The 15,608-nt window shown below is 35.3% G+C and overlaps 1 protein-coding gene and 1 long non-coding RNA gene across 3 annotated transcripts in view; one reads left to right on the top strand and one right to left on the bottom strand.

Annotated features, from left to right (window-relative positions):
- Positions 1–1,566: 1,566 nt before the first annotated feature.
- On the bottom strand, positions 1,567–4,364 carry LOC123550270 (uncharacterized). The gene is made up of 3 exons (XR_008368470.1): positions 2,981–4,364; positions 2,407–2,483; positions 1,567–2,146 (listed from the first exon to the last, which is right to left on the bottom strand). It is a non-coding gene; the product is annotated as an uncharacterized LOC123550270 (long non-coding RNA).
- Positions 4,365–4,481: 117 nt separating this feature from the next.
- The window catches only part of LOC123539152 (uncharacterized), a 62,998-nt gene continuing 51,871 nt past the window's right edge, over positions 4,482–15,608 (top strand). For both annotated transcript variants that reach the window (XM_053530624.1, XM_053530623.1), the window contains exons 1-5: positions 4,482–4,612; positions 7,908–8,019; positions 9,439–9,572; positions 10,612–10,753; positions 13,392–13,540. In XM_053530624.1, the coding sequence (XP_053386599.1) occupies positions 4,567–4,612; positions 7,908–8,019; positions 9,439–9,572; positions 10,612–10,753; positions 13,392–13,540 (583 nt within the window). In that variant the 5' untranslated portion in view covers positions 4,482–4,566. The remainder of the gene's footprint in view (positions 4,613–7,907; positions 8,020–9,438; positions 9,573–10,611; positions 10,754–13,391; positions 13,541–15,608) is intronic.

The following is a 15,608-nucleotide window of genomic DNA, read 5'->3' as shown; positions in this document are numbered from 1 at the left end:
GCACTTTCTCTGTATGAAATTTAAACTTCTTCGCCTTTACATTTTTCTTACAGTAGTTTAGGTAATTTTGAATTATGCTCAAGAAAGAAGTGTAACGCCATCTTGGTCTAAGAGTGCTCACCTGAAATTCAGAGCTTAAACAGACTGGAAAGTTCAAGAGGCATTATTACGTGACAGGTTATAATATAATTACAAACAGTACAAACACTATATTCTTCCTAGGTCTATAAACTGTGTGGAATTTACACACAAGTAGTTGGACTAGGCCTGGGTTGCTTCCAAAGGTTCTTTAAACTAGTCATCTGCATCCTGCAATTCATAAGAAGTTGTTCGAAGATATTTTCATATTTAGGTCAACTGGCCCCTTAATAGGAGCATAGACCACCACTTGAACAAATGTTGGAGAAGACCGTACAATGATGCTACAGCCAAAGTTTGATAAATATCCATCAAGCCGTTCATGGGGAGAAATCGTTTGAAGGTATTGTTATTTTAGCTCCAGTTACCAATACAAATGACCAAGCTCACTCATTAAAAAAGTGGGAGAGGACCTTAAGGATGCTATGTAGTGAGCTAAATTAAAATCCATTAAGCGGTTCGCGAGGAGACTTCGTTTTAAGAATTTTCTATTTTTTAGATATTGTGTCTTCTAGAAAGGTCTTGTCATACCAATTGTAATAATTCTGGGAGATGACCCTACAGAAATACTATAGACCATGTTTGATAAAAATCCAACGAGTGGTTCACGAGGGAATTGTCACAATTTTAGAGGATTCTTTGGCCCAGGATGTGTTAAGATTTGAACCAGCATCCAGCAAAACAAAATGCAGTAAAACCACAGTTTACTTTAAATTAATGACTTTCCGTGAATAATCTCTGTTGTATATTAATGTATAAAACCACATAAAAATTTCACGTAGGGTAATATGTGGTGTACAAATGCTTCGCAACGAGAAAGGAATCTAAAAGAATCTGGACCTGGCATACAAAAGGTTGGAGAAGGGAGCGTTCTTATTCTTTTGTTATCTGTTTAATATCTAAAACGTACACATAAAACCTTTTTAGAAATTCACAAATTCATGTCAGCGCTTTTCAACGTTTATTTTATAGATGAAAAGAGCGCTATAAAAATCTGGTAAATAATAATAATAATAATAATGTCAAAGTCATAAAGCTGATTTAAAAAATACAACCGTTTCAATTTTGATTGTAGTGCATATTACTTACAATGTAACACAGTGTTTTATATGACAAAATGTAACGTGAAAATGTGTGAAATGGCAAAATTCTACAGATATATAGACAGACAGAAAGATGAACACATTAATTACTTTTATATAAGAGCAAACTCACTTTTTCATAAGATTAGGTTAAAAACTTGTTAACGTAATAAGAAAAGGCACAATAGCACAGTCTGTTTCATTTTTTGTCTGTTTATGGAGATGTAATGAAATGTGCAGTTCCCCTTATTATGTGTCCTAGCTCCGGCTTAAGCGGAATTCTTTTACAGTGAAAAGGAATGTTCTCAATAATCGAAAAGTACCAAAAATATAACAACACTACGTCCATGCACGGGGAGACTTTTATTCAACTTTTACTCTTGTTCACCTGATATAGTATGATTCAAAAACAAACCTAACATTATAGATATTGCCGTATGTCCTGTAAATTAGTAGATACAAGATGTAGCCATGGTTGAATATTTATAGCTGGTTCAACGTTATATAAAAATAGGATGTCAATAACTTAACATTGATGTTGCCTTTATATCCAATACTGTTCACAGTATAAATAAATTTCAAAGACGCATCGGTTTCTAATATTCCATATTCAAGAAGCATGTTAACAATTCTCCATTGTGTCCTACATCGAAAGAAGTAAACATTTCAACTTAAAATGCTTTCCGCTCTTAAGTATCTACCTTGATTGTAATCATGTCAGAATTGCTATTATATTATCAAATACTTTTAATTATAAATGTTTCTGACAGCTTCAATTTTACTCCCACATTTAGGGTATTTCTTTCTACATTGTTTTTAAAAATATGTATTGTACAAAATATACAGGCGGTAAGGTCACATAGATGAAAATATCCTAAAGGCTCTCTATCAAAGCAGGCTATGCACAAGTTAGGCTTATGACAAACCTGAAAACAGAAACAAGATAAAAACTAAACTGTAATTAAAATAATCCCTGTATAGCTAAATGATATCAACACATAGCTTCAACAAGTATTATCATACAAAATAAATTTGGTTATAAAAATATTATATCATTTGCATGCCTTTAATTGATCAAAGAAGTTAATCAAAATAATAACTACAAGTTTCATCACAAATTATTTCAACGCTTTTTTAGCAATCTAATTATTATACTAATGAAAATGTATAAGAATTTGAAATATACCCCTATTTGACTATGTTGTCTTTCCACCATGCTCGTTCAGTACTGACTGCCAGTCTCTCACCACTTTCTCAGGTGGTCTGAATATATAAATGACAATTGTTTGCAAAACGAGGTTATTCTATTAAAATATGTATACAAATGTTTCAATAGCTCGGTCGAAGTGTCGGCTATAAGTGAGGGAGTGGGGCTCTATCTCCGGTCGCGTCGTACCAAAGAAAAATTGAACTTACATCTTCCTAGAATGGCACTGATCAGCATTTAAAGGACTTTAACAGGCAGTAAAATAAGCCCAGTCAAGTATCTATTACAGAATATCTTGTTTGTCGCAAAAGAGCTTTGTGGCTGGTGTTGTTTGCGACGTTAAATAAACTTTCATCTGTTACTAGCTGACTGTTTTTATTTCACTCCATTCAAAAGTATTTAAAAAGTATTCATAATTCATTCAATACCTCGAGGATGCAAACACCATATTTTCAGGCAATAACTTCAACTACAATAACATTCACTTCTGTAGAGATATATGTACGTAATTATGATACCAATAATAAAAACACAAACAAATCTGAATATATACCTCTGTTTTACTAAATTCAGCACAAGAACCTTTACTAAATTCAACACAAGGACGTTCCATCTCCTCCATTCTCCCGTTATGAATGCAAATGGAAAACGTCTGCAAAGGGAGGAAAAGCTGGTTACAGCAAGCGTAGTAAAACAGTCCAAAATGTAGTTCCTACCAGCTGGTGCCACCTGTAAAAGACATGGCCGCTACCCTATAGTTATAATAAAGGCTTTTGCTGTCATATCTTTGCTTTTAGGGTAAATATTTCCTTTATGACTTCTCACTCGGATTGAAGACGTATTGATTAACATATTTTATCACTGATTTCGGTAAGAAACTGTTATTTACTTTAACAGTGAAGCGAATTCAGAAATTCATGATAAATTCAGACAGTTATGAGCACAATCCAATTAAAAATTCTATTGAAAAAATAACAAAAAAAGGAGTATGCAATCAGATAAACAAGACTACAGAAGCCTATCTTGAACAAATACGTGTAGGGTGCCCAGTGCTCCGGTAACTGCACCCTTCAACCCCGGGTCTAAAGGTCTGACCAAAAGGAAAAGCCTCTGTCTTTTCTTACAAATACCTATTGTACACTCTTAACACAAACTAATGTTTATATTTTAATATATTCATGGTTACAAATTAATTCAATTAAAAAATCGTGAATTATTATTTTAATTTATATAATATTGTATAAACTTACCGAAGTAGACACGTCCGTCTGTCTGGAACACACACGGATTCAAGAAATACTTTATGTTGCCTTTTGTGTTCGTGTAAGTTGACATTTTCATCTTGTGATTTTCTCGTTTAAATTTAGGAAGCAAAACCATGTTAATCAAATGGCAAGTCGACTTATATCTAAGTAACATGATACGTTGCATAATGGCATGTCGCCTTACTGCGACTACAAAAAGACGTGCCACATAGTAAATTTAGGTAAGCGTAGCATAAATTATGACCTGTGATAGAAACTTTGTCAACAAGACAAGAATCAGTTCTTGCGTGACGTCTTAATAATATCCGGGATGCCACGATATTACACGATATGTCGAGATAATCTATTCTGACATGTCTGTCATTTTCACGTCAACTCGGGGGTCAATTAACGCTTCCATAAAAATACCTTCACGTAGGTAAATAGACCCTAAATACCTTGTAAATGGCAGTTGTCCGGTATCCAAACAGATTTCCAACGACGGCCAGTTAATCGAGTGGTTCTATGAGCATACCGTTGTAAAGAATATAATAAAATCTGAAAAGTAGATCCCCCGGAAGCACCGAGAACACGGCAAACAGTGACGAGCCTATATGCCCTACTCGAGAACCTACCAAAGCTAAGTATGACACTTGTCGATACTTTGCTATACCATACGTACGGTCAACGCACCGATAAAAAATAACGTCTTACCGCTACGCAGCCAATATGGTTTATGAAATCAGCTTTCAACGACGAAAAGTTCATTTATACCGAGGTCTTCGCTCTTGTTGACGGACAGTATAGTTAAATTTTGTTGCGGTTTTGTGCACAAGAAATTTTTTATTTAGTTCAATACACGCATGCGCGACGACAATACGAGAAAAGTTATAGGATGAAGATATATAATTTTGTGATATTAATTATAATTTCTGTCTTAGGTAAGTGTAAGTTTAGACAGACTATATTTTTGAAAGATGTAATTCACTTTATCAACATTTTGATATGACTGATCAAATATGACCAGCTGTATATATAAATAAATATATATAAAATTCTAAACTGTACATAATTACTTTCGAATCTTAATCTTATAGTCCGGGGTCCGGGTTTACCCGGACTAGGAAGTTAACATTCAGTTTAAGGATGATACATTGAAATTTAATCAACTGTTTTGACCGACATCATCAAAAAACAACAAAATAGCCACACTGTGAGATGTTTTCGATTTATTCCCGTTAAGCAATCTGTTTGATTACTTCTTAAACTTTAAAGATATTTGATTAGACCCTGAAGCAGTTTTACACTGTATAGTATCTTACCTGAGAAATTAGGTCAACTTGAACATATAAACAACTAAAACTGCTTTATAATGTATTGGCATTAAATGAATAGTTTTGTTGTCCGGTTCATTTTATATCACGTAAACCTAGGGTATTATTTACATACAGCTACTAAAATGTACAGTGAGCTGTTGCGTAATGACACTGTTTTGCACGATTATTGTTGTTGGTGGTGGTGGTTTTAGAGCGGAACTGACACAGTTAAGGAAAAGAGGAAAGTAAGGACTTCAAGAATTGCTAGAGTGATTCGTGTATGACTGCAAGAAGTCCTAATGTGGAGCACAAAAAAACATTTAATTCTATTCCCTTAGCCTGCTGGTGGCAAGTGATCCTGCCTTTGTGACCAGTGCAGACCAAGATCAGCCTGCACATCCGCGCAGTCTAATCATGGTCTGCACTGTTTGCTACTCAGTCAGTATCTTTTTGAAAAAAAAAACGCCTTTAACAGTTAATGGTATTGTCCAAATTGAAAGATGGACAAGTTCATTATATAAATTTAGCAGGGTAAGGGTTAAATATTTTCGTTTCATAGGAGCTTTGAGAAGCCTAGGACAAGAAACAAACGTAATTAGCTTTGCATTATTCATCATGCTCTGTTAATTATATATTTCATACAGGTATAGTGGACGCAACTTGACCCCGATGGTTGACCTTTGCATTATAATACATAATAAGGCACAACCTATTATTGAAAAGGAGTGTACGTAAAACACGAGCTGCACGAGAAAAAGGAAATATAATTTTGTGTAAATATAAATTAGTGTATTGGAAAGTTTTAATTTATCAAATGAAAGTATATATTCTTTGATACTGCACTGTATACAAACTAATTCCATATAAATATACACGGCTACTCTAAACACCCTTGATTTCTATAATGAAATAACCGATATGAATAATCAGCCTAAGGTCAACCATCGCGGTCAAGTTGCGTCTACTATACGGATCAATATAATCTCATCTTGTAATTGTTATTGGTCACATTCACTGTTGCAACCAAGCAGATATGACACTCTATTGAAAACAGATCATATCAAGATTGTGTACTACAATTAGATAGGTTATCTTGCTCCGTCAAATGTTATTTTCCTTAAAGTGACACGCCTTTAGTTACAAAGTAAGTTTATCAATTATTTGTTAAAATACATGATTGTGAAGTATAGGTCAAATAAGTAATTGTCTTTAAAGGGACACACCTGTAGTTATAAAATACTTTTAGCATTGTCAGTAGTGATAAAACAAAAATTATCTGTAAAAATCTCGGGAAGTGCGTAAAATACAATTTTTCAAAAAGCTATATCTACTGCGTTGTTCACGCAGTAAGATGTTTATATATTGTCATTATATTATAACCAGACTTTTTTCAACATAAAAATGATATCACAGTATGGGTATTGCCGTTATATAAATTTTGTTAGCAGATAGTGTAATGTACATAAGTAGGCATGTCAATTTAAAAGGGACTCTCCTGTAGAGCTGCGTGTTTTAAAAGATGCGTTCTTTAATAAAAAGTGAATGTATCGTGTTACAGTAAGTCCTACACAATATCTAGTACGAATAAAACATTTGTGTGACCTGTCAGCTTTTGAAAAGACACTCTATTGTATTAGTTACTAAAAGCATATATGATTTCAAAAAGGAAGGAAGTTCACGTTACATGTACTTTTACATTATATCCATAAACCAGAAGCTTATTTGGTTATGTTAATGTGAGCCATACCCGGGGCGTTGAATTCTTCATGTGACGAAGCCACCCAACTTGTTTACGGAAGGTCGGTGGTTCTTCCCAGGTGCCTGCCAGTGACAAGATAATGCACGGAGAGGCACCTGTAGTCTTCCTCCACCACCAAAGTGGGAAAGTGGCCAAAATTATGATTTATAATTGTGTCGGTGCGACTTTAACAAAAACATTATGTTAATGTGTGTGTTGCAACTTAAATCAAGGCCAGGGAGGAGTGATGGTCTTGGTGTTTGGTAAATGTGTTGCATTTGTTTTTGTGTTTTTTGTCAGGGACTGCGTGCTTTATAGTAATATATTTTAGGTCAATGTTGTTAAATGCTTGAAGCTTATTTAAATCACTCACGAGTCCGCTTCAGGAAAGAAATAGTGCTTGTATCATATGAGATAGGGTAGTTACCAAAATGGCGCTCGAATCCACATCCTCCGGGTTTGGTGATTGACACCCTAACCACTAAACAACCGCTGCCCAGTGTGTGCCTTAACACCTTGCATGAAGCAAACTATGCATGCATTTACAGTTTGTTAACTAACACAGTGTCATTTGTACAAGCTATAATTTAATGAAACTTTTCAGAGGACACATTTTATCTCAAGAATGGAAATAAATATATTGAAGATTTGAATAAAGAAAATAAAAATACACAGAATCACACTACGGTACTTTATCGCTCCAATAAGTTGAGATATTCACATCAATCTCTTTGTAACAGACTGAAGTGCGAAACATTCAAGTATCACGTAAGTCTACTATAAGAAAAACATGATTAAAATAGACCTAAGACCTACTTTGAACCATATGCGACCTGAGATGATTCAGGAACTTCATACCGGCAAGTCTCGACTGGCCGGTAATATGATAGGATGTTTTATTAAAACAACGAAAAATACCGAGGCTTTACGAGCTGGCAAGATGGGAACCAGCTGGCATTATATAAAGCCAAAGGGACTCTTTCTAAATGAAAGTTTGTTTCTTTTTGCGTAACTTAACGATATATCAGTATATGTAATTCACAGATCTTTCTTTCTAAGTTATGTTGTACATTAATTTGATAAATGATAATAATAATTATATTGCAAACTGGAAATCCTAGTTACGGGATGCTTAATAAGTAATGGCGTATCTTGAAATTATCATGACGTTACTTTTTTCAGGCAATTATGTGACGGACGCTGCTAGGGGTGGAGGTGCTAGGAGTGGAGGTGTCAGGGGTGGAACAAGAAGCGGGGGAACTAGAAGTAGCGGAACCGTTAGGAGTACAACAAGGTCAAACCTGTTATACTTTATAATTAAAATATAATACACATTGCTTCCTAATCTATTAGTAGATTCCCTGACGTTCAGGAAGCGGGTTAAACACAATAATTGCTTGCAAAATCTTAACGGAATTATTCATCCGAGATTGAAATGCAATATATTCAAAGTGTGAAAGAAAACTTCCAAATAAAAACCAGCCTTGAAAGGTCACGAGCATCTGAGGTTGCTTACGGTCACCTCTGACTATATAACCTGTCTTGAACATCACCATCTTTTTCTTCCCATTTACCTAAATAAAACAACCTCGACAGCCTATTGGTCGAGCATCCGCTTCGAGTGCGGGAGATCTTGGGATCGATCCCCCCGGCCGCGTCATACAAAAGACATGAAAAAAGTGTATCAGTAGTTCCCTCTTGACTTTCAGCATTTAAAAGGGAAACTGGCTCCTCTTCTGACATACCCTCGTTGCGATGAATTCCATCAGGAATCAGGTGTCGAGAATGACTAGTACAGAATAACCCTTACCATGCTGGGCACGACTGATTCTGCCTTTGCGACCAGTGTAGATCATGATCAGCCTGCACATCCGTGCAATCTGATCGTGATCTGCACTGTTTGCTATTCAGCCAGTATCTTTTTGGTAAGGACCCCTTTTAACAGTTAATGGCACTGTCCGAATTGGAAGATGGACACCTTAACACCTTGCACGTTCAATACATAAATTTAGCAAGGTAAGGGCTAAACCTAAATAGTGTTACATTTGTTGTACAAGGGGAACATCAGAACATATTTTCACAGTGACCTCGAAGAAAGGTTTGGCCTTAGGCGCTTTATATGCAATCCACTCGTTTTATTCAAAATTATTTGGACAAATACATGGAGGAAGTATCATATAAAGTAATGATATGTTCATTCTATTGAAACGTTACTCCTAAAAAAATTCTGTTAACTGACTTCTCTGCGAGTAAATTGCAAGTCCCCGGACTGACTAAAGTTACACTGTCTTCATCGAGATGGCCTGTGTGAATTCTTGTCCCAATATAAAGCGATGAAAGTAATGTTATTTAATATTTAGAAAGATTATTTTTGCTCCACATTTGATTCATGCGAGGAAGTTTTCATACGTTTACTCAGAAGAAGTAGAAGTCAAAACTGTTGCTGAATCCTTGAAACACTGGGTACCTATTAATTATTGAATTTGCTAGTGACTCTTAACTGAAATAACTCGTCGCTCCCAATTTATCATACTGACTCCTCATATTTCCGTGGAGGGTCGCTAACAAAACTTATAACTGATTTGTTTTATCGACCACTTATTTATTTATTTATTATTTATTTATCTATTAGTCTAGATTGACATGAAATTCTAATGACTCAACGAAAATGTAGGGGGTCACCACTGACGATTGTTTTCAAAAATATTTTCAGGTTTGCAACTCGTTCCTCTTATCGGGGATCCTCTTATCGACCGGGAACGTGGAAGACGGCGGCTGCCGTCGGCACCTTGTACGGACTCTCTAGTTACAAACGACGGAGAAGATACCTCGATTCTCCTGACAGCGGTTTGTATTTATTAATCATTCTGTTCAAGTAGTGTATTGATTGAAATATAAAGCTGTAAGTTATGATTTTACGAAATAGTGTTTTGTATTTTCGAACTAATGCTTCGTCTTTACGGAATACAATAAGAATATAGCATATAGAATAAAAGTATTGAATGCCACTTTAGTTGTTTTGTGATATAGTAATACTGCATTCAAAAATTAAGATATTTTGTTCTTTACAGTATTCCCCCTTAATTTCATCTAAAAATCTTACTTGAATGATATGCAGTTCTATGTAGCATTTAGTAAATTCTAATTTGCTTTAGCTTGATGGTGATTAAATATTAAAGCTTATTTTAACCACTATTGAGTCCGTCTCCTGAAGAAAAATAGTCATATGAGTATAGGTTTGGTTAAAACGTACATGCCGTATATTTTCGCTTATAAGACGCACTTGCATATAAGATGGACACCAATATATGGGGTTTCTTTTTCTTTAAATTTCCTTGTAGTACACGCGTATAGGATGCTTCCCACTATTTGAACAAGAAATATGACTCCTAATAGTGCGTCTTATAAGCGTAAATATACTGCTTCCGCACGTGTAAAAGAAATGAAAGAAATGACATTATTCATACTCCTAATACCTGAATTTTTCCCTATGAAATAAGTAATGCTGAAACTGTGTGTTACTATGCAACACTTTTACTGTTTGAGCGTCACAGTTATTACGTCACAGCGTCAAACGTGATAGTTGCGAGCTGACTAAGAAAACCATACAAAACCTGCAACTATTTGATGGGTTGCGTCTAGTAATCCTTGATATCATATTAGAAATTGAAATAATATATATCGATGTCATCTGAACGACGAAAGCTGATTTTATTAAACAACAAATCACTTTTTCGGAGAGATTATTTCTTTAATTCGGAATATGTGTGAAAGAAGTTCAAACTATTGCCTTGTAACCATTTATAAAAATGTGTCGGAGTTGATAACAGTACCGGCCCTTGATATCGGTAGTCCTAGTCCAAAGGTCATTTGTTTTTTTTGCCAGAGCCTTCAGTTTGCTTCAATGAAAAGAACTTGCGTAATGGAACATATGGGTATTTTATATGTCCGGAAGATGGCCAAAGCGACGACATGGCCTACTGTTGCGGGGATGAGAATGCACAAACATGCTGCGAATATGCCGATGCGTGAGTGCACTGTATTTTTCAAAATCGACCAATTATAATTACAAAACATTTGATACCGTAGACAGTGGGACGTTTGGTGTTATGATGTTTGTATTAAGTGAGCGAAATTTAGCGCTACATAACAAAAATGGCCGTGATTTATACCGAAATATTTGTGCTAAAAAGTCTTTGACAGGTAATTTGGTTTTTGCTTTATATTTCACAAAATAAATGTGCAAGTGCTGTTCTTAAGCTACATTGCATTTATAAAAGACCAGAAAGTTTTACGGAAAATTTTTGGCTCGGTGAAATGTTTACAAATAAATGTTTTAATTTTTTACATATTGTTATTTTTTCCCCAGTAAATATGACACTTCTCTGAATGCTATAAATGTATACTTTTATGTAGATATGCATATTCACAAAAATTGATGGTTGCATTTTAACTCCCACAATTTCTGACAGGGATATCCAAAAAAAAAAAGAGCCGCTCTGACAGACATATTTCACAGTCAAACTAAATGTGCTTAATTTGTTTTCACTCTACCAAAAAGGACTTACTGTAAAAGGAAACGGCCAGAAATTATGGGCAGTTGAAGTTGGGCAATCAGTTTTGGTAAATAGGCGTGTATGCAGGGAAGAGCTTTTACAGCATAATTGTCATATTTACAGGGGAAAGGGGAAAACTTTGATTATATCAAAATTCAAGAAATTTATTTAAAACATTTCACCCGAGCCCAAAACCTTCTATAAAAGCATTTTTATCTATAGTTATCTGGGTATAAAGACAATGTTATTAATGAACAGTATTTGCGACACAGCACGTGCAAATTTACTTCCTGAAATGTAAAGCAAAAATCCATTTTCCGGTCAAAAATTCCTTTATAACATGTACTTTTGAGTTCTTGTTACAGTGCAACATTTCGCTCACTTAATCCTTACAGCATACCACTCTACGTCCTTCCCCCTGACAGAGCGTTACCATATTTTATTTACTATTTTATATAACAACGTTTCAGAATTGAAATGATACAACAGAATGACGTTACAATTATTTCACACTCATCAGATGTTACCTCCAGTGTTTTATTACTATTAGTAATAAATACGGTTACGGTTAGGGACAACTAATTCTTTACCCATAGACATCCATTATAACATTATGGCCAAATAAAAACGTCTCTTTCTAATCAAATTTTTTTCAGGAACTATCTTATTTCCGCTGAAAAAACAAACGAAATGATATGTATATCATATCTTGAATATATTTTCGCGTGAAGGATTAAACCACCTGTTTACATCGTTGGCATGGCGGAAGAAAACCGTTTCATGAAGCTATTTTTCAATAACATCAAACGTAGAATACTCTAAACACACTACAAAGTTTCAATTTTGCCCCAAAAAACTTTTCAATTACCTAATTTCTAGAAAGTTCACAGTCCTTTTTAGAATTGGTGGTCTCTGACCTGATGCGTTGACGTCACGTCAGCATACTGTTTTTGCGAAAAATAGTTTTCCTATTTCACCTACTTGTTTACATAAAAGACATATTAGAATAGCAGAACTATGTTTAAATGTATCTAAACACTGCGATCCAGTTTTTGTTCCTTCTCTTGAGATGGAACACTTAGAATTGGTCAGTCACACTTGACTGAGCAACTGACCTCGAAAACTGTCGTCATTACAAGCTGGCCAATAAAACTCCGTGAACTTAGAAATAACCTCTGACGTTAAAATTATTCTTCTCATTGTGCGCAACAAATTTACGCATCAAATACCAGGATGTCATACTCCCGAGCATGCGAGATTTAGGACAGATAATACTAAATTATAGCCATAAATTACTTAATCAATGACCGCTCAGTTTGTTGTTTGCAAGGGCGTAGACTGTTAGCGCATCTAATCGCTAGAATGTTAAACAGAAAAAATAAAGCGAATATTTGTCAATAAGGTAGAATGGTCTTGTCCTTGCGTCCAATCCTGGGGTTCCACCCACTGATGACAAATATTTAAAAACAGACATTGCAACCAAAAGTTTTCAAGATGATCATTATATATTTATATAGATGTGTCCTAGAAGGAACTTTTGCTACGCTTTTTAACTTGTAGACCGTGTATTATAATCTGTTCGGACTACACCGCTTATCATTCTACAGGCAAAAAGCTCTTCGTATTGTTTAGATATATTGAAATATGTTTCTGGTCAATATTATCCCTTACAAGAGGGATTATTAGAGGAAGTAGTGATATAATCGGACTCAAACCCGCTGGGATCACGATAGAACCTCTCCGCTAGGCACCAAATTTGGTTTGTCTCGGAAGTAGACTCATGAATGCCTGCAGATAGTCGAGGAAAGTAAATGTCAGTTGCTAAACATGATCGAATGTAAGACCTCAGTGTTTAGCTTTCCCAAAGGAGACAGAGCCGAGAATAATTCAAATGTAAAGCTGAAGTCTTAAAATGGAATAAGAGGTAGGCTGCTAAAGCCGTAGATCACGTGATAGGACTCGTTTAACCCCCCACCCCCTACCCCCACTCCCCGCAATACACCAGACAAGAAAAGCTGACTAGAAAATGATTGAAAAGAAAGCTGAAAACTTCTTCAAAATCAAGTTATAGCAAAATATATACTAAGATATTAATATTAACATTTTGTAGTACGGCTGTGGGACGAATTGTCGGTATAGTAATTGGTGTTATCGCCGCTACAGTTCTTGTGGGTGTTGTGGTCTACTGTTTTTGTATAAAACGAAGAAGAGATGCACAGCGCAAGAATACAACCATGTACAGTCACAATCAGGCAACAGGTTTGTAATATAGTTCCATTTTAAACATGTATAAATATCTATAAACTTAAGTTGTCTCAAAGTTTGTTAAAAAGGCACGTACCAAAAATTATGATATTTTTTTCGGACTTCTAAAAAATGTTTCATGCTAAAGAAATTTTAAAATGTGATTCATTGAATTATATGCAGTATCTATTTATGAAAACGCCATTTTGGCCTGAGAAATGTGCAGACAGGCTGTTTTAAAATACTATGTTAATATATATATATATTATATATATATATATATATATATATATATATATATATATATATAATAAAACATCACATAACAACGTCTGTAGAAAAAAAAACCCAATAGAAAACGGTTTTCTTAGTGTAAAGCAATAGATAATGGTTGTCATAGATAAAAACAACAGGTAAGGACCTTTGTAGAATAAAGTGATAAATGACGGCATCTATTGGCTAAAACTACAGATTACGACCATTGCAGAATAACATAAAAGATAACTCCTATGAAATAAAAAAACTGATGGCGACCTCTTTCTTTTAATCTACAGATAATATAACGGCCTCTAAAGAATGTAAAAGTCATAATTCGAATATTCTAATGGGTCTCGCTTTAAATTTAACTGCAATTTATTCTAGTTTGTGTAATTGAAAAGATTTGAAAAAAAGGTTGAAACAATATATAAAACAAAGGCATTGAAGAAAGGGGCAGTCTGGGAGAAGCGCCCATCGATCGTTTATAGTTGAGAATACGGTGTGTCTTTGTATTGCCCTATCCCCTTTCATTGTGCTCAAATACTTATCCCTGAAGAAAAAAAACGCGATATTTAAAGACAGACTTGTTGGAAGACATTGCGAAGCTAATGAAGTCTTACATACTGTAAAATGAAATTGCAAAATAGAAAAAGTGGAAACTCCACAGGTCGCTCAACACGACAGAAATGAAAATGTTGCAGGCTCGGTTTGATTGAGTCTGTTCATGGACGGTAGTGGAAATGCATGCTACCGTCCACGCCCTCTAGCCCCGGATTGAGCAAGACTTGTCTGTTAAATTAAATCAAAATGGTAATTTCATCCCTGACATGCAAGATATTAAACTTAAAACTTGAAACTTGAAACTTGAATTAATGTTCGCTAAAATGGGATAGAGAAACTTCTCAATAACCTAAACCCCCATAAGGCTAGTGATCAATTAAAACCCATCATACTTAAATCTTTATCTAAAGAACTTGCCCCAATCTCAAAGGTTTTATTCCAGAAATCCCTTGATGAGGGATCCCTACCATCCCAGTGGAAGTCAGCTAATGTTGCCTCTGTTTACAAAACAAAAGGTGAAAGGTCAAACCCCGCCAACTACAGGCCTATTTCTCTAACATGTATTCTATGCAAAATATTGGAACACATTGTTCCTCTTCAGTTGTAAAAAACATTTCACCAGCCACAGTATCGTTTCGTGAAAAAGATCACGTGTCACTCAACTAGTAATGTTAGTTAATGACCTGGTTAATGCAGTCTATGATAAGAAACAAGATCTCATACTACTAGATTTCAGTAAGGCTTTCGATAAGATCAGCCATGAGAAAGTTTTACTGAAAATGCACAATTATGGAGTCAGAGGTCAAACTCCAAAGTGGATTAATGGTTTCCTTGATAACTGTATCCAATCAGTTGTCCTGAATGGCACCAGTTCCGATGCCATCCCGGTCCCATCCGGTGTTCCCCAGGGGTCCGTTCTTGGTCCCCTGCTCTTTTTAGCTTATATAAATGACCTCTTACAAGATATTAACTCCAAACTCCGTCTCGTTGCAGATGATAGGCCTACAGCAGTCTATCTCACACTGTCATCTGCAAATGAATGAGTTACCTTCCAAAATGACCTACAAATGTTAGGAGGGTGGGAGTTGGAGTGGGATGTGGAATTTAACCCCTTAAAATGTCAAACTATCCACGTCAAAAGAAACGAAGGAAACATCCTATTCCCACCCAGTACTACCTCCATGTAGTCCTACTCGAAACAGTCACCTCGGCCAAATACCTTGGCGTGGATATATCAAACAATCTTTCATGGACGCCCACATCA

The sequence above is a fragment of the Mercenaria mercenaria genome, chromosome 18 (assembly GCF_021730395.1).
Source record: "Mercenaria mercenaria strain notata chromosome 18, MADL_Memer_1, whole genome shotgun sequence".
In the NCBI taxonomy this organism is placed as follows: Eukaryota; Metazoa; Mollusca; class Bivalvia; order Venerida; family Veneridae; genus Mercenaria; species Mercenaria mercenaria.
This window is presented reverse-complemented; position numbering and strand designations above follow the sequence as displayed.